This window comes from Canis lupus, chromosome 9 (assembly GCF_011100685.1).
Source record: "Canis lupus familiaris isolate Mischka breed German Shepherd chromosome 9, alternate assembly UU_Cfam_GSD_1.0, whole genome shotgun sequence".
NCBI lineage: Eukaryota > Metazoa > Chordata > Mammalia > Carnivora > Canidae > Canis > Canis lupus.
Window position 1 is genome coordinate 15,580,580 of NC_049230.1, and position 24,570 is coordinate 15,605,149.

The window sequence follows — 24,570 nt, forward strand, 5'->3', positions numbered from 1 at the left end:
GAGAAGGAGACTCCCCGCTGAACATGGAGTCCGACATGGGGCTTGATCCCAGGACTTTGGGATGATGACCTAAGCTGAAGGCATACGCTTAACCAACCGAGCCATCCAGGCACCCCTAAGCAATAAAGTATTTTAAAATTAAGGTATATACATTTTTTTTTTTAGATAACTGTTAGACACTCACTAAATTACAGTAGAGTGTAAACATAACTTTTATAGGTGCTGGGAAAACAAAAAATCCATTTGACTTGCTTTATTGTGGTACTTGCTTTATTACAGTGGTCTGAAACTGAACCCACAAGATCTCTAAAATATGCCAGTACTATAAAATCCATTATTCAATGGCGAGCAAATCAGAAAATAAAATAAATTGTGTCAGTATGTTTTCCAGAAATGAAATGCAAGGTGATGTCAATGCAGATTTTCAGCCAAATCTGAAGGTCTATATAGATCAATAGCTGTATCCAATCTTTTTTTAAAATTTAAATTCCAGCTAGTTAAGGTACAGTGTAATATTAGTTTCAGGTGTACAATTTAGTGATTCAACACTTCTACATAACACCCAGTGCTCATCAAGGCAAGTGCACTCCTTAATCCCCATCACCTATTTAACCCATCTCCCCTACCACCCTTCTGGTAACCATCAGTTTGTTCTCTATAGCTAAGAGTCTGTTTCTTGGTTTGCCTCTCTCTTTTTTCCCCCATGATCATTTGTTTAGTTTCTTAAATTCCACATATGAGTGAGTCATGTGTTCAATCTTCTTTACTATGGCTATGCATTTTGGTTTTGGCACAAATCATTTATTTAGTCTTTTGACTAGATTTATTCAGGCTTTGGATATAATCAATCTAGCAGCACTCAGTAGTGCTAAATATACTAAAGTATATATACTAAAGTACTGCTATACTAAAGTAATGCTTAATATAATTCTACTTCCTAAGCTGGAAATACACAACTGTATATACTAAGCAACTAGCACGTGGCTTACCTAAAGAAATGGTGAACAGGATGAATAGGACTGGGAACTAAAACTATGATTGTGGTGGTCAACTCACTATAGTCCATGGGAGGTATGGTAACTGCAGCAATACAATCAATTATTTTACGCTCCTCATTGCCTAGTCATCATTGAAAACAGCCCTTCCTGTGTGAATCATGCATGTGATATAACACAGATTAGCACTGGGCAAGGGTGAGGAGGAGAGCAAAGGGAAGATGAATAAAATTTAGGAGACAAAATTTAAAAATGTACTTGGGATAGTAGAGCTATGGATTACAAGAAACTAGAGAAAGTAGACCACTTAGCTCTTAAGGTTATCAGAGATAGTTTGGTTCATTCTGAACAAACCAGAAGCACAAGCAGTGATAGCCACTAACAGGTCCTCAACTAGACTGCCTTTGAAATGATCAACAAAATTAAAAGTCTTTGAAAAAGATTAGGTTCCTGATTGTAGAAATAAGTAGTATGCATAAAAAGTATAAAGAAACTGGTGCCTGAGTGGGAAAAGGATAAGTTGTTTAGATGTTGTCAGAGAGGAGTAGAAGCACTGTCTCAAACTCCAAGTAAATAAAAGTGTATGTCTCCAGAAATGGCAACTAAGATGAAGATGAAATAAATTCTCTATGAAAACATGTGACTACTAGCACCAAGCTCACCTGGAGGACTAGGGCTGAAGTGAATCAACACTTCTGAAATCCAGGACCTTAAAAAGGTTGTTTCCTCCATCACCAACTTTACCCTATGTCTTTGAGAATTTCATGGAATCAATGCTTTTAACTGTTCAAAATTACAAAGTCTATGATGAGTATAATGTATTTGTGTTTATCTTTCTCTTCTATGGTGACACGTTCATTTCTTAAGGGACGCCTCAATAAGAGTGGAAACAGAAAACAAACTTTTTGCCTACTGCCCATTTCCACTTGTGCCTGGGCATCACTAGGCAAAGCCCCTCTAGGGTTCTAACCTCTTAAATCCTGTTGCGTGCGAGCACCACCCATGCTCTGTCTCGGCATTCGAAGAGAAGTTCTCAAAGGAGTATGTCTCTGCTCATCCAGGTAAGCAAGGTCTTCCAAGTGGGCAGAGCTTGTGGCTGACAAGACAGAAAAGGTTAGTCAGAATATGTAAGTTTAGAAACCTATCATTAGTCTATATCTCCCAAACTTGGGAATCGGAGCTTACTCTGACATATACATTTACTAAGAGTTTGCTGAACTCACAGTCCTCAATCAGCATCCAGAACATGTGCTGGGGGAAAGTGTTAAGAGTTGTCTTCAGCTCCTTCATCACTATCAACTGCCTGAACTTATGAAGAGTACTAACAAGAAGTTGGCAAACACATTAGTACCTGACAGCAACAATTATTAGTTTTACCTTCTTTGGGGTCACAAATACCTTTACATGACAAGGCATAAACATCATCAGTGGAGAAACATGTTCCAAATTATATTTAGCTATAAGAAAAACGGGAGGCTCTGTCTTCAACATCTTCCCTTCATGCTAAAGAATGAAATATGAAAACATTCTAAAAACAAATTTCACATGTGTATATCTGTTGGAGAGACGGGCACCGGGACAACAGATAGAGAATTGCTAAAGAATGTTTAGGGAACTGCCAATGTCCACGAATTTCAAAAAACATTTAGTTGCCCTCTGAACATAGGTAATAATGGCCCCCATTACATGTATAAACCCTTCAATCTTGTGACAACAGAAAGAGGAAAAATGGCATGGGTATTTGCACTGCTATATATCAAGAGCTGTTAGGTCCATTCACAATGAACCAAAAAGTGAAGAAATTAAGAAGGAAGCGCTGAAGACAAAACAGTTTTTAATAGCAAGAACTATAACAACAACAAAACCCTCAAACTTCTGTCAGAATATAATAATTTAGAGCTTATAAATTATTAATTAAATGGTTCAATTTGTTGCCAGTTATGTACAATATCGTGCCAGGGGTTATTCAGTTCTTCAATGGCAATTATTTACCCAGAGCTTACAGTGTGCCAGTCCCTGTTCCTGATGCCCTTCTTGGCTTAGCTGCCAGTTTACCTTTGGTGACTGTTTTGAGTGGGTGAGAGGAAGCAAAATGAGATCACTCTTGGCCACAGAGCTCTAATGAAGTACTTACTGTCCATATCCCCAGTTGAGATAAGACACAAACCACAATCTAACGTGGAGTATGACTAAGTGGCACAAAGAAAGTCACAAAGTGCTCTCCGAGCTGAAAAAGGAGGAGAAAAGACAGAAAACAACAGAACAGAGGTAGAGAAAGAAAGGAATAAGAGAATATGTGCAAGAGATGTATTCTCTTCATTCTTTACTGCAATTACTTCAGTTACTTGGGTCTACTGGAAATCTAGACAAAAGGAATTTATCCAAATTTATAGATATAGTTTCTATTAGGAAATAAAAGTCTCTGAAAGCTAGTCTAGGGAATTAACCAAGAGAAGGAAGTCAAATGCCACATTACACATCAGCGGGAGAAAGTCTCAGAGGAATAAGAGATAATCGTGACTTCCCCATTCTGAAATTAAAACTATCCAGTATAGATTACTATTTAATCTTTTATTTAAAAACACTGGAAAAAAAAATAAAAAAAAAAATAAATAAAAACACTGGAGACAATGACTCTTACAGTATTCCCACTGGGAATGTAACAGAGGAATAAGAGATATTCTTGATCTCTGCATTCAGAAACTAAAAAACTATCCAGAAAAGATTACATAATCTTTCATTTAAAACCACTGAAGACAATGACTCTTACACCATTCCCACTGGTACTCTAATGTGGTTCTGTGAATTGGTTCTTATGTTTATTAGTCCCTCCTGCTTTAATCATAACTTGTGGGTGGAAGGAAGGAAGGAAGGAAGGAAGGAAGGAAGGAAGGAAGGAAGGAAGGAAGGACGGACCCTCAGAATTACTATCCCCATAGAGCCCTCCTTGGAGCTGGGAAATATCAGCATCAGCTGAGCAGGGCCCCTTGCACAAAGATACGAGTTTCAGCTTTGTAGGGTCTTTCCTCCAACTTTCTATGGTTTAATAATTCCAACCTCTTCTTGTTCTATGGGCTCAGAGGTGGTAGCTGCTTCTTGCAGTCCATGATACCTCGGTGTTTTCTTTTTACTTTTTCAGTTCATTTAAACATAGTCAACCATTCTTTCCATATCAGATTTTCTGGTAAAATAACTGTGGTTTTTGTCTCCTGGCTAGCCCCTGACTGATACACCACAGAAAATAACTAGGAGCAATCCTTACATATATGTGATGTTGATAATAAATAAAGTAGTAACACAGCATGAAGATGTGAAAGTTATCTTAATGCTCATCTAGTTCAGAGGTTCAGAGGTCAGCACTCTAAGGCCTGTAGATGAAATCTGGCCTGATGCCTATTTTTGTAAATGAAGTTTTACTGGAACACAGCCTTCTTGCCTGTTTGTTAAGTATTCATTTACAACAGAGTTGAGTAGTTGGGAGAGAGGCCATATTGGCCTGCAAAGCCTAAAATACTTACCAACTGGCCTTTTAATAAAAAGTTTGTTGATCCCAAACTAGTCAAATCCCTTCATTTTATAGATAAGTACTGTAGAGTGACTCGTCTACAGTGAAACACTCATTTATGGTAGATCCAGGCCTCGAAACCAGCTATCTGGTCTGTTAATCCAGTGAGTGCTATGTATTTGTACTACACCTCTTACCATTCTTTAAAGCTAACTGGATTTAATTCTTCCTTAAAAGATTCCATCAAAATCCTAGAGAAGAACACAGGCAACACCCTTTTTGAACTCGGCCACAGTAACTTCTTGCAAGATACATCCACGAAGGCAAAAGAAACAAAAGCAAAAATGAACTATTGGGACTTCATCAAGATAAGAAGCTTTTGCACAGCAAAGGATACAGTCAACAAAACTAAAAGACAACCCACAGAATGGGAGAAGATATTTGCAAATGACCTATCAGATAAAGGGCTAGTTTCCAAGATCTATAAAGAACTTATTAAACTCAACACCAAAGAAACAAACAATCCAATCATGAAATGGGCAAAAGACATGAACAGAAATCTCACAGAGGAAGACATAGACATGGCCAACATGCACATGAGAAAATGCTCTGCATCACTTGCCATCAGGGAAATACAAATCAAAACCACAATGAGATACCACTTCACACCGGTGAGAATGGGGCAAATTAACAAGGCAGGAAACAACAAATGTTGGAGGGGATGCGGAGAAAAGGGAACCCTCTTACACTGTTGGTGGGAATGTGAACTGGTGCAGCCACTCTGGAAAACTGTGTGGAGGTTCCTCAAAGAGTTAAAAATAGACCTGCCCTACGACCCAGCAATTGCACTGTTGGGGATTTACCCCAAAGATACAGATGCAGTGAAACGCCGGGACACCTGCACCCCGATGTTTATAGCAGCAATGGCCACAATAGCCAAACTGTGGAAGGAGCCTCGGTGTCCAACGAAAGATGAATGGATAAAGAAGATGTGGTTTATGTATACAATGGAATATTACTCAGCTATTAGAAATGACAAATACCCACCATTTGCTTCAATGTGGATGGAACTGGAGGGTATTATGCTGAGTGAAGTAAGTCAGTCGGAGAAGGACAAACATTATATGTTCTCATTCATTTGGGGAATATAAATAATAGTGAAGGGGAATATAAGGGAAGGGAGAAGAAATGTGTGGGAAATATCAGAAAGGGAGACAGAACGTAAAGACTGCTAACTCTGGGAAACAAACTAGGGGTGGTAGAAGGGGAGGAGGGCGGGGGGTGGGAGTGAATGGGTGACGGGCACTGGGGGTTATTCTGTATGTTAGTAAATTGAACACCAATAAAAGCCTTATTTTTCAGCCCTTCCACATCTTTGTCACTTTCCCTGTTTTTTTTTATGGCTTCAAAGAGCAGTAATCAAAGCTGGGCAATAAAGACTTTGTAATGCAAAGTGAAGGTGCTTGTGTAGCACAGACTAATAAATCTCTACACTTCAAATATTTCCCACAGTAAGAAACAAATTAAAGCTCCAAAATTTGTTATTTTTTTAAATTTTTATTATTTATTTATGATAGTCACAGAGAGAGAGAGAGAGAGGCAGAGACACAGGCAGAGGGAGAAGCAGGCTCCATGCACTGGGAGCCTGATGTGGGATTCGATCCCGGGTCTCCAGGATTGCGCCCTGGGCCAAAGGCAGGTGCCAAACCGCTGTGCCACCCAGGGATTCCCCCCAAATTTGTTATTTTTTAATAAGAAAAATACATATAAGGTACTTTCTAAAGCTGATAAACTGAAGAGTAATATGCAAAGAATTATCAATGACAAGTAGAATCTTCTACTCACATTAAAACAAAATTCAAATGAAACCTTTAATAGTTGAAAGTGTGGTAAGTTTTGGGTTACTGCTACGGCAATATTAACAGTACATTATATAATTTTAAAGCAAGGTTCTCTTATTAAAACTGTTCTATATGCCAATGCACTAAAATAGTTTGATATGTTGTAATAAAAAGAGAATGTATATTTCATTAATAGAGGGTGGAATGATACAGTGGAGGAAAAAAGCTGTGGTTAAGGGGAAAAAGCCCTTTTTATCTATATTATATTCATCTATGAATCTTTTAAAGATTAAACTCAGGGAGATCTATACTCTGAGTACAGACCTGAGTAACAGATAATTCATTTAATTTCTCTTTACTGAAAAGACCCGCTGGCAGGTACTACTAGCCGCAGCCTCAGATAGGTTCATTTTCCAATTCAAAGAGCTTCTGGCAGCATTTGTTAATATAAATGTTTAGTGTAAAGTTAACAAGCTTTGCTAAATGAATCTTCACCATAGTAATTCCTAGGAAAACAGACATCAACTGTTCTATTGCTTTATTTCACAAAACCAAGAAATGTAGTTGTGTGTGTGTGTGTGTGTGTGTACATGGCAGATCTACAGGGACACACATATTACTACTTCACAGTGGTACTCTTACTGGGAAACTGTCCTGGTAAATTTTTTTGAGATAGTTCCATCAAGTTAAATTAATACTAAAATATTTAGTGAGGATCCCTGGGTGGTGCAGCGGTTTAGCGCCTGCCTTTGGCCCAGGGCGCGATCCTGGAGACCCGGGATCGGATCCCACGTCGGGCTCCCAGTGCATGGAGCCTGCTTCTCCCTCTGCCTGTGTCTCTGTCTCTCTCTCTCTCTCTCTCTGTGTGACTATCATAAATAAAAAATAAAATAATAAAAAAATAAAATATTTAGTGAACACTTTCCAGATACAAGCATAGAAGATAATTAGGTTAGTCAAAGTGAACTGAAGAAAGAGGAAAAACAAATCTACAATAAAAAATTTTATGTGAAAAGAAAATGCTTTAAAAAGTAAATGTCTATGTAAAATCTATCTCTAAGTAAAATTTATTTCATTAAAAATTCTTGATTTCAGAGAAGAATGAGGGAAGTGGAAAAAGAGAGCATATATATATATATATTTTGAGATCCAATCAAAAGATTGAAACAGTTGATTCATTTATATATAACATTTAACTGACATACTTTTTTGAAGTTAAAATAACAAATAAGCAGGCAGAAAAAAATCCAGCAGACAACCTTTGGGACAAAACATTCCAGAGGCAACTCTATATTGAGTATGAAACCAGTTTGAATTGTTTCTTCTTATATCATTTGTCACTAGTGCAAAGAAATTTTGGTAGCACAGTTGTCATTCTAGCTGAGCTGAGAAGGGAGTTTGGAATGATGTTATGTTGCTATAGCCTGGGCAAGAAGCCACTCTGCTGTCCTTACACCCTTGATTCATAAAGCCAACATTCTGACTGCTGAAAAGCCCGTATTTTATTCTTTATAAAATCCTGATTATAGCTTCTGATTGGATTCATCTAAATCCCTCATGATTCCAATTTTCCATTTACCTGATTCTTAAGATCCTTTTCTTAGGAAAATGAGCAGCTCCAAACTTTAACAAATAGATGGTAAGAGTTTATATTTTAACTGACTACCACTGCTTTTATGTTTTCTTGATAGACTCCTCATTTTCACACAAAGCATTGAGGACAGCTGTTGCAAGTGAGTATTTCCTGCTTCCACATCCTTCCAATACCCAGCCAATCTCATTTTATTTTTTTTTAAATTTATTTATTCATTCATGAGAGAGAGAGAGACAGAGAGACAGAGACACAGGCAGAGACACCGGCTCCATGCAGGGAGCTTGACGTGGGACTTGATCCCGGGTCTCCAGGATCACGCCCTGGGCTGAAGGCGGCACTAAACCGCTGAGCCACCAGGGCTGCCCAGCCAATCTCATTTTAAGACATCAAGGATGACCATAGACATCCTACTCTACAATAATTTCTGCCATGCAACTGCAAGTCCACAATGTTCTCTCATTTCTTCCAACACAACAGGCTTAAAAAAAAAAAACACGCAAAAAACCCCAAAACCCACACAGTAGTGATTTACATTTTGAAAACAATAAAACACAGTAGTATTTTTTCATATCTTAGAATTTTAATTTAAAAGTATATATACATCTAACTTTAGACTCAGAAAACTGAGCTACTCTAGGAAAAACTCAAGCCCTGATGGTAGAGACTGCCCAAAATCAGCTTTAATCACTTTATCATTTGAGTTAAAAGTGTTTACTTTCAGTAAATAGCACTACCTTCATATGTGATATAGGTGGAGCTTTTATTTTATTTTTTTTAAAGATTTTATTTATTTATTCATGAAAGACATAGAGAGAGAGAGAGAGAGAGAGAGAGAGAGAGAGGCAGAGACACAGGCAGAGGGAGAAGCAGGCTCCACACAGGAAGCCTGATGTGGGACTCAATCCCAGGTCTCCAGGATCACACCCTGGGCTGAAAGCAGGCGCCAAACCGCTGAGCCACCCAGGCTGCCCTAGGAGGAGCTTTTAAATGGTACATCTAAGTATAAAGACTTCACTTGTTTGAATCTTTGTTTCTAAAAGTATACAGCTTTTGGATCAATCTAATGGATCAACATATTTATACTTATAATAATCTTCTATTTTAATAGGTAATAAAGAGTATATGGTTGTTTTAAAATTTTCATTAGATATATTTTTTCCATTTATGTTGCAGGTGAATTCACAACTCAGAAAAAAGTTTTAATAAAATCATCATAAACATATGCATATGTACTGACCCCACTTCTTCTAAGTAAAGTGTTATAAAAGTGATTTTTTTAAATCATGGGTCTTATGGAATAACATAAGCAGTTTTATTCTTTAGAGTTCAATGCAGCAAATTAATTTAAATAATTTCTTGGGATCCCTGGGTGGCGCAGTGGTTTGGCGCCTGCCTTTGGCCCAGGGCGCGATACTGGAGACCCGGGATCGAATCCCACATCAGGCTCCCGGTGCATGGAGCCTGCTTCTCCCTCTGCCTGTGTCTCTGCCTCTCTCTCTCTCTCTCTGTGACTATCATAAATAAATATAAATAAATAAATAAATAAATAAATAAATAAATAAATAAATAATTTCTTGACAATTTCCTGGTCCTGTAGCCCCGTAAAGATACCGAAATCAAGCCAAAATGGGTGATTCTCTTCCACAAGTGGGAAAAGTCTGTAACATGGCAAGACCATTTAAACAATTATTCCCCCAGAATTTTTGAAGTGATGCAAATGGTATTTTCACCTCATTATTCAACATTATTTCATCTCTAAAATAACTATATTATTCTTACTGAGATAAAATTTTAAAAAGAGAAATTTAAGAGCCGGATTTGAACAAGGTCTTTTATAACTGGCATTCACATTATTTCTTCCCTCAGCTATTTATATGCTTAGAATAATTTAATAAGAATAAATAAATACACTGGTTTTTCTCCCCCCTCTATTTTAAGCTATCTTGTGTTTGAAATCCTCAGTTACTCCTTCCTGTTCACCAAGGAGATTCGAGTATTTGATCTTCCCACACTTCCCCATACCACTTATATGTGCCCATTAGAAAGCAAAGGAAAATATAAGTACATCTAGAGCTCTATCTAGAGTGGTCTATCTAGAGAGGTCTATCTAGAATCTACTAGAAAGGATCCTCCAGAGCTAAGAAAATTTGTTTTAAAAAACGATGTAGATACTTAATCATTTAAACTACGAGAGGTTGTGGTCTTACCAAATATTTACACATTATATAGTTAGCAGGATAATACCCTGCAAAAGTAATTTTATTTCTCTACATTCTGGAAACATTTTCAATCTATAATCTATTAAATTTTGAAGATAACTGAGTCCTCTGGTTTATAGTTCACTTTCCTGCTTCTTTGTGAGGATACTGAAACCATGGTTTCCAGATACAGAAAACAATCCAGTACAAACTATTCCCTGACCTATGACTTACCCTGTAGGCAACACTAGATCTGTTTATATTACATTCAACAAGGAGAAGAAATAATTCTCTGATGAGTATATTCATACTTTAAAAAAAATATATTTTATTTATTTATTGATGAGAGACACAGAGAGACAGAGAGGCAGAGACACAAGCAGAGGGAGAAGCAGGCTCCATGCAGGGAGCCCGATGGAGGACTCGATCCCAGGACTCCAGGATCACGTCCTGGGCCAAAGGCAGGTGCTAAACCACTGAGCCACCCAGGGATCCTCTATGTTCATACTTTAATACAATTTGTACTACTCTGACAGTCTAAAATCCTACACTCTAGGACAGATCAGGCTTCTTTTTTTTTTTTTAAGATTTTATTTATTTGAGCAAAAAGAGAGAGAGAGAACACGAGCAGGGGAAGGTGCGGAGAGAGAAGGAGAAGCAAACTCCCTGCTGAGCAGGGAGTCAGACACTAGGGTCCATCCCAAGACCCTGGGATCATAACTGGAGCCAGACATTTAACTGACTGAGCCACCCCAGAATCCTGTGATCTATCTGGCTTCTTATGGTACATTTACTTTTTACCTTTTTTGGAACAAGCATGATCAGTACTACTTAAGATTCTGAAAATCTATGCTAGCCAGAAAAGGCCTATTGTGGTATGACCACTGTGATAAGTGGAAAAATAATCAACAGCATAACAACATAGGCTGTTATCCCTTTTACTTTTTTTAACATGAGGGAGGGACTGAAGAGGGAAAAGAAGACTGTAGAAAGCATGTAAGTGAGGACAGAAAAATATTTTCTAATACTTGAATTTAAAACAAATAAACTCCAATAACAAAGAAAAATCATTGTTTTGTAATATTTTATATAAAGTGTACTTTCTATTAAAAAGATAGAGAAAAAAATGACACCAAAGCATGATCCAAGAAAAGAAAAATTTGATAAATTGATGTGATCAAAATACATCAATAAGAAAATGAAAAGATAAGCATTAGACTGGAAGAAAATATTTTGCAAACCCATCGTTTGATAAAGCATTGTATCCAGAATACACAACAAATGCTTACAACTCACTAAGACAAACAATCCAACAAAAAAAATGTGCAAAAGGTTTGAAAAGATATTTTACCAAAGAAGATACATGAATAGGTAATACACACACAAAATAAACTCAACACCATCAGTCATTAAGAAAATGCAAATTAAAACTATAACAAAATAGTATTTCACACCCGCCTGAGGAAGTATAATAAGAGAAAAGACCATAACAAATGGTTGGAAGAATGTGGATAAACAGGAATCCACACATACGTTATGGGTGGGAATGTAAAATCGTGCAGCTACTTTAGAAAACAGGTTGGCAATTTCTTAAAAAATTAAACATAAATTTACCCTATGATGCAGCATTTCTACTCTTAGGTATCTATTCAAGAGAAATGAAACCATATAACTACTCAAAGACTTGCACATGAATATAGTAGCACTATTCAAAACAGCCAAAAATTGGGAAAAATCTAAATGTCCATCAACTGGTGAATGGATAAAATGTGGTACAGTCATACAAAGGAATACTATTTGCAATAAAAAAGAACAAACGGGGACACCTGGGTGGCTCAGTGGTTGAGTGTCAGCCAATGGCTCAGGGCATGATCCCAGGGTCCTGAGATTGAGTCTTACATTGGGCTCCCCAAGGGAGCCTGCTTCTCCTGCTCCCTCTGCCTCTGTGTGTCTCTCATGAATAAATAAATAAAATCCTTAAAAAAAAAAGAAAAAAAGGAACAAATTTCTGATACATACTATGTCATAAATGAATCTCAGAAACATTATGCTAAGTGAAAGAAGCCAGACACAAGACACCACGGATTGTATGACTCCATTTATATGAAATGTCCAGAAAAAGTCTACAGAGATAGAAAATAGATCAGTGGTTGCCTGGGGCTGGGAGTGGGAATGAAATTAGTATTAAATAGACATGAGGACCATGTCATCATGACATGATCTTATTGGGATGATGAAATGTTCCAAAAGTGATTTATGGCAAAGACTGTATAACTTAGTAAATATGTTATAAATTACTAAATTGGGTGGATTATATAAAAAGGGGTGAATTTTATGATATGTAAAATATAATTCAAAATAATTGTTTTTTTAAAAAAGGATAAAGTCACACAGAGACTGCTGCTTCAGGACTTTACCTAGGCTAACAATGAACTAATTAGAATCATTTCTGGCCAGTTTGGGTATTGATCCTAGGTTTATGTTCTCAATAAATGGAACATTTTAATTGTCCGTTTGCTGACATTACTGGCTTTCTCCTCTCCTCTCCTCTCCTCTCCTCTCCTCTCCTCTCCTCTCCTCTCCTCTCCTCTCCTCTCCTCTCCTTTCTCTTTTCTCTTTTCTCTCTCTTGAGGGAGGAGGGGAGGAGAAAGAATCCTAAGTAGGCTCCACATCCAGTGCAGAGCCCAATGTAGGGTTTGATTTCACAACCCTGAGATCATTACCTGAGCCGAAATCAAGAGTCTGACTGACACTTAATAGACTAAGCCACCCAGGTGCCTCCTAGGTTATTTTTAATCAACACTAAAAATAGGTATTTCTCAAAGATCTAGTTATCACCAAGAACCACTATTTCTAAACTAAAGGGGAAATTCTTCTAGAAAGACAGAAGCCTAAATACTTCATACATTTTTTTAAATTGAGGTATGATTTATATACCTTATGTATATAAATCTTAAGTGTATAGCTCAATAAATGTTTATAAATATACACACCCATGCAACCACTGTTCAATCAAGATACAGAAGGCTTCCTTGATATTTCCACCAAAGGTAACATTACTTTTAGTACTATCACCTTAGAAATTACATAGTTTTTGTATGATTTTTTATACTTTATAGAAATATACATATTCCATATAGTATGCCCTCCCCATGATGTTGTCTATAGCAGTAGTACATTCTTTTTCACTGTTGTATACAATTTATTAAGCCAGTCTACTGTTGATGGACAATTTGGATGATTTTCAGCTTTTGGGTTATTATGAATAAAATGGATATGAACACTCCTATATTTATTTATATTTATTTTTATTAGTTTTTGGTGAATATAAGGACTTCTTTTTTTCAGTAGACTCCATGCTCAACACAGGGCCTGAACTCATGACCTGAGGCCAAGAGTCATGTGCTCTACCAACTGAGCCAGGCAGGCACCCCAGAATGATGTATTTTTGATGGCCATTCTATGCAGGAGTGGAATTGACAGGTTTTAGGTAACATGTATATATAGTTTTATACACCTTTAATAGATCTTGCCAAGCACCTTTACAAAGTGCTAGTACCAGTTTATTATTATACTCCCATTAACAATGTCTAACAACTTTAATTGCATCACATCCTCACTAACACTTGCCATTCCGTTTAATTTTGTGGGTATGGGTATAGTGGTATCTCACTGCCACAGAGTGGGAAGGTCCAATATTTTATTCTACTTCTAACACGCCTGGATGGTGGAAGAAGACATGAGACATCTAAGATGAATGAGATTTCATTACTCAGAAGAATAGCAAAAGCCAGAGTATCAACACTGGTGGCACTCTTCTGAGGCCCAGTTACCACAGGGCAATACAAAAGGGGGTGATAGTGGCATATGCACTGTGCCTATAAACTAGTTTGTGTTTCTAGGAATTTATATACATGGAATCATATAGTATATACTTTTAATCTGACTTCTTTCACTCAATGGAACCGTTCCGAGATTTGTATGTGTTGCTGCAGTATCAATAGTTATTTCTTTTTACTGCTAGGTAGTACCCATTGTAAGGATATGCTCTAATTTGTTTATCCTCTCAGCAGCTAATTGTCATTTGGGATGTTCACAGTTTTGAGCTATTAACAAATAAAGCTATACATCTTTGTAAGAATATATACTTTCATTTCCTTTCTATAAATCCTGATTTTTTGACCTCACATGTCTCTTACATATATAACTATATAGGTATATATTATGTATTACATATGTAATATGGATATTATATGTATGATACATATTTTAAAGATTCTTAAGTAATAACCTTTGGAGAGGGAAACTAGGCAGAGAAGGGAGTGTTTTTTCCTTTTTCTTCTGTACTTTTGTTTGAATTTGGATATTTTACATATATACATACTATGTAACATATATGAATCTTTAATTCCTAGAATATGTCAGCAGTAACCTCTAGGCAAGGAAACTATGGCTCTTTCTTTTTTTTAAGATTTTATTTATTTATTCATGAGAGATACACAGAGAGGGGCGGGGGGCATAGACACAGGCAGAGGAAGAAGCAGGCTTCATGCAGGGAGCCTGATACGGGACTCAATCCGGGTACTCTGGGATCATGCCCTGGGCCTAAGGCAGGTGCTCAACCACTGAGCCACCTGGGCATCCCTGTGGCTCATTTTTGTTTTGTTTTCTTCTTGTATTTCTAACTTACAAAAAACACTAATATATGTTATTTTTTAAGGCAAAAAAGAAGAAAATCTCCCAAGCCATTTTCTCAACTCTACAAAATACCTGGCAATTCACCCCCTATAATTCTGCACATTACCACAAGCTGTTGACAAACTATTATCTCTAACTCCAGGCCCTCCTCCTTCTCCTAAATGGATGGGTATATAATAGCCATTTTTCTAAACTGCAAATTTGATAATACAGCACCTGCTTATACTGACTAGCAACAAAAAACCCTCAATACTTAACATCAGAGCACTTAAGCTCCTTGGTATCACCTTTGGCATCACTTTTCACTATTCCTTCACTATACCCAGGTTCTGATCATGGTGAAATGCCAATAATGTGCCAAGTTCTTTAACTTCTTTGTGCCTTCCTCTTTTTTCTGTCTTTCTTGTGACTTCTCACTCATCCTTTTCTGTGATATCTTCTATTCCTCTCTACCCTCTCCCCCACCTTTTTATGAGATTATTTATTTACTTATTTATTTAAGAAAGAAAGAGAGTGTGAGCTGTGGGGAGAGGCAAAGGGAGAGGGAGAAGTAGACTCCCCACTGAGCAGGGAGCCTGATGTGGAGTTTGATCATGACCTGTGGGGAATGCAGACACTTAACTGAGCTACCCAGGTGCCCTGTCCTCTCCCCTTTGCACTCAGATGCTTCCATCCTCTGTGTTCCTATGGTACTTTGTAAATTACTGTGTTATAGCAGTTATCACATTGTAGCTGACTATTCTACAAAAACAACAATGGATGTCAATTAGAATTCCATCCTGTAATTCTCCATATAATTCCTATCTTACTACTTGCTGGAGTTAGTGTCCCAAAGAATACCCAAAAAGTTACTGAAGTCTAAGTGTAGCCACAAATATACTGATGCCTATGAGTGGTAGAGTTGTTAAATGGCAGTTAGCAAAAATACACCACAAAGATAGAAGACCCCCAAATTCACAGATTGGATTACAATTCCCTGAAAACTGACCATGATTTAAAAGATTTTATTAAGTAACTAGAATATCAGCTCTTACAAAATAAGATTCTAAATAAACAAAAATCTTACAATCCACACAAAAGAAAGGAGGTACTCTTTACCTGCTAAAATGTTACGTCCTTTGTAAAGTTTTTTAAAAAAAAACATTTCAAATGGTATTTTTTACCTGGTGATTAAAATATCTGGTATAGAAAGCTGGGTTCTAGTCTCTGCAATAGAGCTATGAAGTCAATTTCTTTTAAATGTAACTCAGTGATACTTCTGACAGGTGCCTTGTGCTAATTTCTAGAAGGCAATAGTGTTAGAAAACTTCAGAGAAAGTAAGGGAAGGATAATATTTGGCTAATTAGTCCTGGACAAGCCTTTTTTTTTAATTTTTTTTTTAAATTTATTTATGATAGTCACAGAGAGAGAGAGAGAGGCAGAGACACAGGCAGAGGGAGAAGCAGGCTCCATGCACCGGGAGCCTGACGTGGGATTCAATCCCGGGTCTCCAGGATCGCGCCCTGGGCCAAAGGCAGGCGCTAAACCGCTGCGCCACCCAGGGATCCCTGGACAAGCCTTTGTACACAATAAGTTTAGTATCTGCAGAGGGTAGAATAATGAATCTACAGATATTTATGCTCAAGGAGAGCAAAGTATTTTATAATCTCTCTATTTTATAATCTCTCCAGTAAACTAAAAAAAGAGGACAAGAGAAGCTTATTCTTCTGACTCCTACTAGGTGCTCAGTGCCATTCTCAAATAACAGAGTAAAAAATTCTCTTAGAAATCACTGCAGCTTAGTTAAGAAGTACACTGGGATGTACCATTAAGGCTGGTGGCTGGTGGCTGTATTTCCCAAATTTTATGCAGGCAAGGATTTAAATGCTTCTCTTCTGGAAAGACTGTATTTGTTTAGTACTTTCTAAGTTATAGCATTCTAGGATTCTAATATGACATCAGTGGGGATCAATATATTCCAAAGAATCTAAGAAAGAAAAGTTCCCGGCACTATATAAAAGTGAATAATCTTGAAAACTTAGTATTAAAATTGCCTATAATGGGATCCCTGGGTGGCGCAGCGGTTTGGCGCCTGCCTTTGGCCCAGGGCGCGATCCTGGAGACCCGGGATCGAATCCCACATCGGGCTCCCGGTGCATGGAGCCTGCTTCTCCCTCTGCCTATGTCTCTGCCTCTCTCTCTCTCTCTCTCTGTGACTATCATAAATAAATAAAAGTTAAAAAAAAAGATTAAAAAAAAAAAAAAAAAAAAAAAAAAAAAAAAAAAATAAAATAAAATTGCCTATAGTTATCCATCTTCCAGATGAGCCATAATTATATTACTCCATGTGATGACTGATGCTGATGGCCTCCCAGAGGATGGAACAAAGAGTAATGTTTTAGAAAAGGTACAAAAAGGCAAGAAGCATCACACTATCATCTGCATAACATAAATCATTACACTTGGGAAATAAGAGCTTCTAACTACAAAAAGTATTTTATTACCTGGTGTAGGACAAACTTTATAGGCATTCATCAGACAAGTAAGAAAGACAAACATAACTATGATTTTGTAGTAGAGACAAAGTCTAGATGGTATGGCATTCTGAAAATGCCAGAATGCCAAACTATTCTGCAAAAGCTCCTGGTCTGAATTATTAAGTAGCAACTTAGCTGTATAAAAAATATCCTTTGACATCAGTTCTGAATAGCTGCTAAAGAATAATGACTCCATACTCCTTTATTACTGAAACTGCTAGGAGTGTCTGAGTTATTCTTTAGTAATAACTGGTACCTGGTGATTCTTCAATGATAAGACGGCCAGGGTATTGTGAAAATATTGAGCTCTTGGACTGGAAAGTTGAATTCTTGCCTGCCTGTCACTCCCTCAAACTATGGATGATGATTTCTGATAATACAACTTCTACTGAAATATACTTCAATTTAATAATTTTTTTTAAACTGATGTTTTTAAAAACCTCAAACTGAAATCTTTTCAAAGGTTTCAGATGTAAAAAATACTTTTAGAAATTCAACAATATACTTTATAGATTTTACTTCTGATTTCATGCATGCTGTTACACATTTTGGGAACAGAACTAAACAACCACTTGAACATGAGCCATCCCCCAGGTTCAGAAAGATATACACATACATATTATCGAAACACAAAAGAATAGCTTAGTCAAAGAACACAAATGGAAAATTCTATTAAAGCAGAACTTACTTTCATTTAAGTATATACCCCAGTAAAATGGTCAATTTTTAAAAAAATCTTACCTGCTACTGAATTTGGTCGTGGCATAAGATACAGAGGAATAGACTGTACTGATTGTGATAAAACTGATTCCAAATTCCTCTCTGGGATCTTATTCAGACTATAGGTGGAAGCCGTCATGTTTTCATCTACTCGATACAAACAGGAATCCATGCTGGATTTTTGAGATTGCCAAGGTTTTAGGTTTCCTCCAGATCCTAATTCTTTACTGCTTTCCCCAACATATTTTGTGCGTTCTACGTTTTCAGAATAGCTTGTCAAGGTAGCTGAAAGACAGAGTAAAACAAGTTTAAAAAAACCCTAAAAACCTACAGATTAAGCTGTTTACTACTATCCAAAATCATAAATAGCTAGTAAGAGTAGTAGCAATATTATTTTTTTAAAAATTATTCATGATCATTTTATCTCTATCATGAAGTTTAAATAACTGAAAGCAAAATTTAACTATCTCTTATATATTTTCTCTCATATCTCTCCTATTTTTACTTTAATAACTCTATTTAAATGAAACTAAATACATTCATACATCAGTGCTAAAAGATCTACAGCTAGGGCCTATCAATGCTAAAAATTTCAGAATTTCATCAAAAAGGGATTGCTGGATAGCTCCCAAAGTCTCAAAAAGATCTTTATACTCTTTTAACCCATATTTTCCCTCATTTAAATTTATTTCCTGGCCCCTTATATGTAATTAAGAATTAGAAAAAACAAATGGTCCCTAAGTAGATGTTAATATAGGAGAAATAATCTGTCCAAATAAGGAGACAGTACAGGGCCTTCTTGAACAGGTAGCCTCTGCAGTTCTAGCTCTATGTTCTTTAATGAAATCAAACAAAAATTGAAAGGGCTTCTAGAATTTTATCTAGTCTTACCACTAATTATAAACAGGACTTCTAAACAAAAATTTTCATCAGCCATAGAAATGCAAGGATTAAAAACATTAAAATAAAGATTATAAAAATCTTAGCAATAATTCTAAGAATAAAAGAGGTCATCTCAGGAAAGCTTTTAATATGTTAGTGCATATTCTCTTCTTACATTTTCAATGTACCTGTTGTGAAAAGAAGAAACCTAAGTTTATTGGGTACTTTCCATGATTCCTTTTAGTGAGGTTTTCTCTTTGGAAATTTAAATGGAGTTCTGGACTTGGTAGTAACAAGGGGAAAATATGAGTTATAAAGGAAGAAACCCTGGTTGCCTTCAAGCTTTGTTGTTCTTTACAGAATAAGTTTTCCTTGCATCTGAGAATTAACTGCTACAAACTAGTCTCTGTATCCTCACTGCTAGTAAGGGAGTCTGGTTTTATGGCAACACCTCCCTGTCAATTCTGTCAGAGGGGGCAGTCACCGTTACACTTCTCAAAGATGACAGTGCTCCCCCCCCCCCCCACTCATACCAACTTGTGACACATCCTTTTTTTTTTTTTTTTTAAGATTTATTAATTTATTTGAGAGAGGGGAGGGGAAGGAGGAGAGGGGGCAGAGGGGAGGGAAGGAACAAAGGGAGAGGGAGAATCCTCAAGCAGACTCCTGCTAAGCATGGGGCCCAATGCAGGGCTTGACCCCAGGACCCTGAGATCATGACCTGAGCTGAAATCAAGAGTTGACACTCAATCAACAAGCCACCCCGGAGCCTCAACACATCCTTTTTTATATATTGTCCCTGTTATCTTTTTTATACGTTGCTGGATTCAATGTTAGAATTTTGTTAGGCCTTTTATGTCTATGTTCATAAGAGACACTGGTCTGTGGCTTACTTTTTAATATAATTTCTTTGTCTGATTTGGTCTTAAGGTAATATTGGCCTCCCTCATTAATTGTTCTTTTAACTTCAGCCTCCTGGAGCAGTTTGTGGGAAAATGGTATTATTTCTTCCTTAAACTGTGATAGAATTTACCTGTGAAGGCATCTGGACTAAGTTTACCTTGTGGGAAAGTTTTAAACAACAAATTCAATTCATTTTTAACAGCTAGAAAGCTCTTTAGGTTATCTTTTTCTTCTCAAATGATCCTTGGTCATTTGTTATTTCCAGGATTTGTCCACTTCATCTAAACAGTCAAATTTATTGGCATAAAGTTGTTCATGACATTGCATTACCCTTTGTGGGGTCTGTAGTGACGTCCCCTCTTTCATTCCTGATATTGATAATTTATATCTCCTTTTTTTCCTGGTTAATATGACTAGAGGTTTATCAATGTTTTTTTCAAAGAACCAGCTTTCAGTTTCATTGATATCTGTTCATTATTTCCTATTTTGTTTACTTTGATTTGAAGTTCTTTTTCTTCTTTAAGTAGAACTAGTTTGCTAATTAAATAACTTCCTTCTTTTCTAAAATAAGCATCTAATGCTATAAATTTTCTCCTGAGCACTTCTTTATTACATTCTAAAATTTCTGATGTTTTGTTTTCATTATCATTCAATTAAAAATATTTTAAAATTTCACAAAATATTGTGATTTTTTTGACCTGTGTTATTTAAAAATGTGTTTAATTTCTAAGCATTATTGAAAATTCCCAATATTTTTCTATTATTGGTTTCTAGTTTAAACACAGTGTAGTCAGAGAACACAGTTTGTAATGGTTTAGGTCCATTTATCTTTATTGAGACTTGTTTAATGAACTAAAATATGGTCTCTTGGTGAATCTTCTGTGTATAGCTAAAAAGAATCTGAACAATGCTATTGTTAGGTGGACTGTCCTATAAAAAATAATTATGTCAAATTGGTTGATAGAACTGTTTAGGTCTTATACATGCAAATTGATTTCCTACTTGTTCTTTCAACCACTGAGAGATAAGAGTTAAAAATCTCTGTTTCTGCCATTTTATTTTATTTTATTTTTTTTATTTATTCATGATAGGCACACAGTGAGAGAGAGAGAGGCAGAGACACAGGCAGAGGGAGAAGCAGGCTCCATGCACCGGGAGCCTGACGTGGGATTCGATCCCGGATCTCCAGGATCGCGCCCTGGGCCAAAGGCAGGCGCCAAACCGCTGCGCCACCCAGGTATCCCTGTTTCTGCCATTTTGAAGCTAGATTTCTGCCACTTTGAAGCTTCATTATTCAGCGCATAAACATTTAGGATCATTATTTCCTCTTGATGAAATGTTCCATTTAGCACTATGAAATGATTTTCCTTGATAGGTCATCACTGTTTGCTCTGAAATCTATTTTGATATTCTTTGTTCTGAAATGGGTGAAGGAAGGAGATGACGAACATACATGATGGCCTTAGAACCAGCAGGAGCAGCAGGGACTTAATTTTCATTTACTAGCCCTTTCTAAGTCTTTTTGGGAGACTGCAACTAGTCATCCTCTTGAAGAACTGGATTTGGATCTCTCCTCTCATAAAAGAATTGAGAGTATCACAATATTATGTTCCCAAGTGAGACTAGATGCCAAAAGAGAATACTAATGATCAATCTATGTAGTGCAAGGGTTAAACTGGATTTGCCACTCTAAATTACTCACCTGCCTGTTGTCTGGCTACATGGACTCTAGCAAGGTGAGGACTATTCCCATGGGTTGGAGCTGGGCCCCTGTTATTAACATCCTGCTCCAGACTGAAGGGTTGCCTATAATGGCTATTCCTGGCCCTTTGGGATAATCATGGGCACAAGCCAACATCTGTCTGTATTGTATACTGCCCTATAGCCTCTCTCCTCTGACCCTAGACTTCCTGGTTGCCACTGAGACATATGAGATACAGCAGAGCTACTGGATTCAAGCACTTGTAAGAGTGGGGGAAATAGTATCGTATTAGGGCTAACATACCAATGTGAGAAGGGAACTAGCAGTAATATCACCTTCTAATTCCCCCTTCCACAATTCAGAAATGTATGATCTCTCTGAAGACTTTCAGTAGAATCAGGCAATCACCTTTGCCAGCTCTGTAATTCCTTTCCTTATATTTGCTTCTCCTCCTTTTCTGCCTTACTCCTCTTCATTCATATAGTGTTAGCACATAACTTTTAGTCTCAGGCTCTATTTTCTAAGAAATCTACACTAGGGAAGTCTTATTGATTAAAATGTTGGAACTATAGGATATTCTTAAAGCCCATCCAAGTGTTCAAGTCTGTTAAGATACTACGTTATTTCAATATACAGTCAAAACTACTCACTTTAAAAATTCATTTTATATATACAGACTTTCAGTCATGAGTAGCCCAATAGTTACTTTTTTTGCCACCAAACATAATGTTGTACCTTCTCCAATGAGATTATTACGGATTCTACAGCAATATTTTATAATTTCTAAATGTGTTCAGTGATAATGTATTTGTATTATGTATGCATGTATCTGTGTGTGTTCTTTAAAAACAGATGTATGCTATGTATGTATCCTAATTTCTGAAAATTGTCTTATTAATTTATAAAATATAAACTTTTTTTTCAGTAAAATTTGACTGAAATAATATTTCATTTGGTGTAATAAAGATGTGGTGATTCAGCTGGCTTTATAATTCTTGCAAGAAGCTTAGAGTTCACACAACTGCTATGGTCAGTATGCTGAATCAATCCAGAGAATGAAAACTGTTTCCCAGAGGACTTGTCTACATGTAAAATGTCTGTTATTTAACCCCTTACCTTTTATATTTTTTGTGTGTTGTGTTCAACAGAAGTTTTCATTATTAAGTCCCTAATCAGATTTGGCTAAGATGTACCTGTATCTATGTGGTCTTAGCCTGATATATATCCCAGAAATATACCCCTTTCCTCGAGATAAACCGTGAGCATATTCAGTACACCTTTACAGGTCTGAGAAAGTAGCAATGGGATTCACTATTTTAAGTATCTCAAGTAATTTATAAATAATATGTAGCTAGTTAAAACTGGTAGCTAGTTAAAACATCAAACTCCTGTAAACATAGCTAAATTATAACAAGGATGACAATAATAGTTATCTCATTTAAATAGAAGCTTTGGCAGAGATGCATGTTTGATAAATTAAACATGAGAAACTGATAATTAAAAGAGTGATGCTGAAAAATTTTTCAAAACTATAGGATCTATCAACAAAAATTATGAAAGTCCTAATCAGTGGTAGAAAGATTAGAGAAACTATGAGTTAATTTGTGGTACATAAAGATGGAATGATTCAGTGGCCTAAGGATCTTACTTTAGTTTTTTCTGGTGCACAATGGTCTACAATCATGGGGGCACAAAAAGCAAAAATAGACAACTCACACAAAATACCAGAAATAAAATTCTCTAGGTAACTATTCCCACTTACAAATTTTGTACACTTTTGCTTCATTGATGCTTTTCACTGAACTTGGTGGCTTTTGGCTAATTCCATTCAATAAATTTTTACTGAGCAACTAATATGTATCAGGCTATAGGAACAAGATAGGTCCTTAATCCTAGAAGAAGGACAATTTTGTGGCAAAAGAGATCATACACAGAAAAATGTATCGAAAATGATATGTTATTTTTAATAACAACAGGCTATTGTCTGTATATTTTTCAACTTTATATATGCATCCCATTTTATTCAACCATTCCTCTATAGTGAGACCCTATATAATTTAAGGTCATCAAGGTAACTGAAGCATCAGAGAAAGCAGTAATATTTTCATGTATGTGGTTACTACAAGTTTCAAAAGCCCAAAGCCCATGCATGCAGTCTATGTGCCAGATAAGCTGGCCTAGATGAATTAAGCACTCATATGTGTGAAGTTTCTATAAATGAAGTTGGACACAGTTCCTCACTGAAATATACATATTTGTTTCCCTAATCTATCATTATTTCTAATAATTACCAGGTGGAACAGGGAGAAAATATTGAGTCTCAAGTAACTGAAGAGATTTTTCTGAGACCTTCTCCATTTTGCTTCTTTGATATAGAAAAAAAAAATTGCTGCCTTAGTATAAAGAACTGTTTATGTGACATGTCTGTTCATACTGCCACACAGGCCAGGAGGAAATAATGTGAGGAAGAAGGAATCACAGGTGTATACACAGGCTTATTGTGAATAAAATTAACTTTATATCTTTCTAAACCAATTTTAGCAAGGTGTAATTTACATACTATAAAACGGACCCACTGTAAATGCACAATTCAATGATTTTTAGTAAATTTATAGATCAGTGCAATCATTACTGCAATTCAGTTTTAGAATGTTTCCATAACCCCTAGAAGATTCTTCATGCTGTTTGTAGTTAATTTCTGTTCTCATCCCAGTACCAGGCTGGAATTTCATAGAAACAGAATCACACAGTATGTAGTCCTTATGTTGGAGTCCAATGCATTCTGTAGCATTTATTAATAATTTCTTCCTCTTTATTGCCTAAATAGTATTCCACTGTACAGACAGTCCACATTTTGTACTTCCATTTGTCAACTGACAGACGTTTGGACTGTTCCCAGTTTTGGGCTACTACAAATAATGCTTCTTTCTGAGACATGTTTTCATTTCTCTTGGATCTATTCCAAAGACTGGGATCTGCTAGGTCATATTGTAATTTTCTGTTTACTTCATAAAC

At 36.5% G+C, this 24,570-nt stretch overlaps 1 protein-coding gene across 9 annotated transcripts in view; it reads right to left on the bottom strand.

Moving 5' to 3' along the window:
- Positions 1 to 24,570, bottom strand: part of TANC2 (tetratricopeptide repeat, ankyrin repeat and coiled-coil containing 2) — a 369,540-nt gene that overhangs the window by 113,770 nt on the left and 231,200 nt on the right. For all 9 annotated transcript variants that reach the window (XM_038546935.1, XM_038546931.1, XM_038546938.1 and 6 more), the window contains 2 exons: positions 18,090 to 18,353; positions 1,966 to 2,091 (listed from right to left, as the gene is read on the bottom strand). In XM_038546935.1, the coding sequence (XP_038402863.1) occupies positions 1,966 to 2,091; positions 18,090 to 18,353 (390 nt within the window). The remainder of the gene's footprint in view (positions 1 to 1,965; positions 2,092 to 18,089; positions 18,354 to 24,570) is intronic.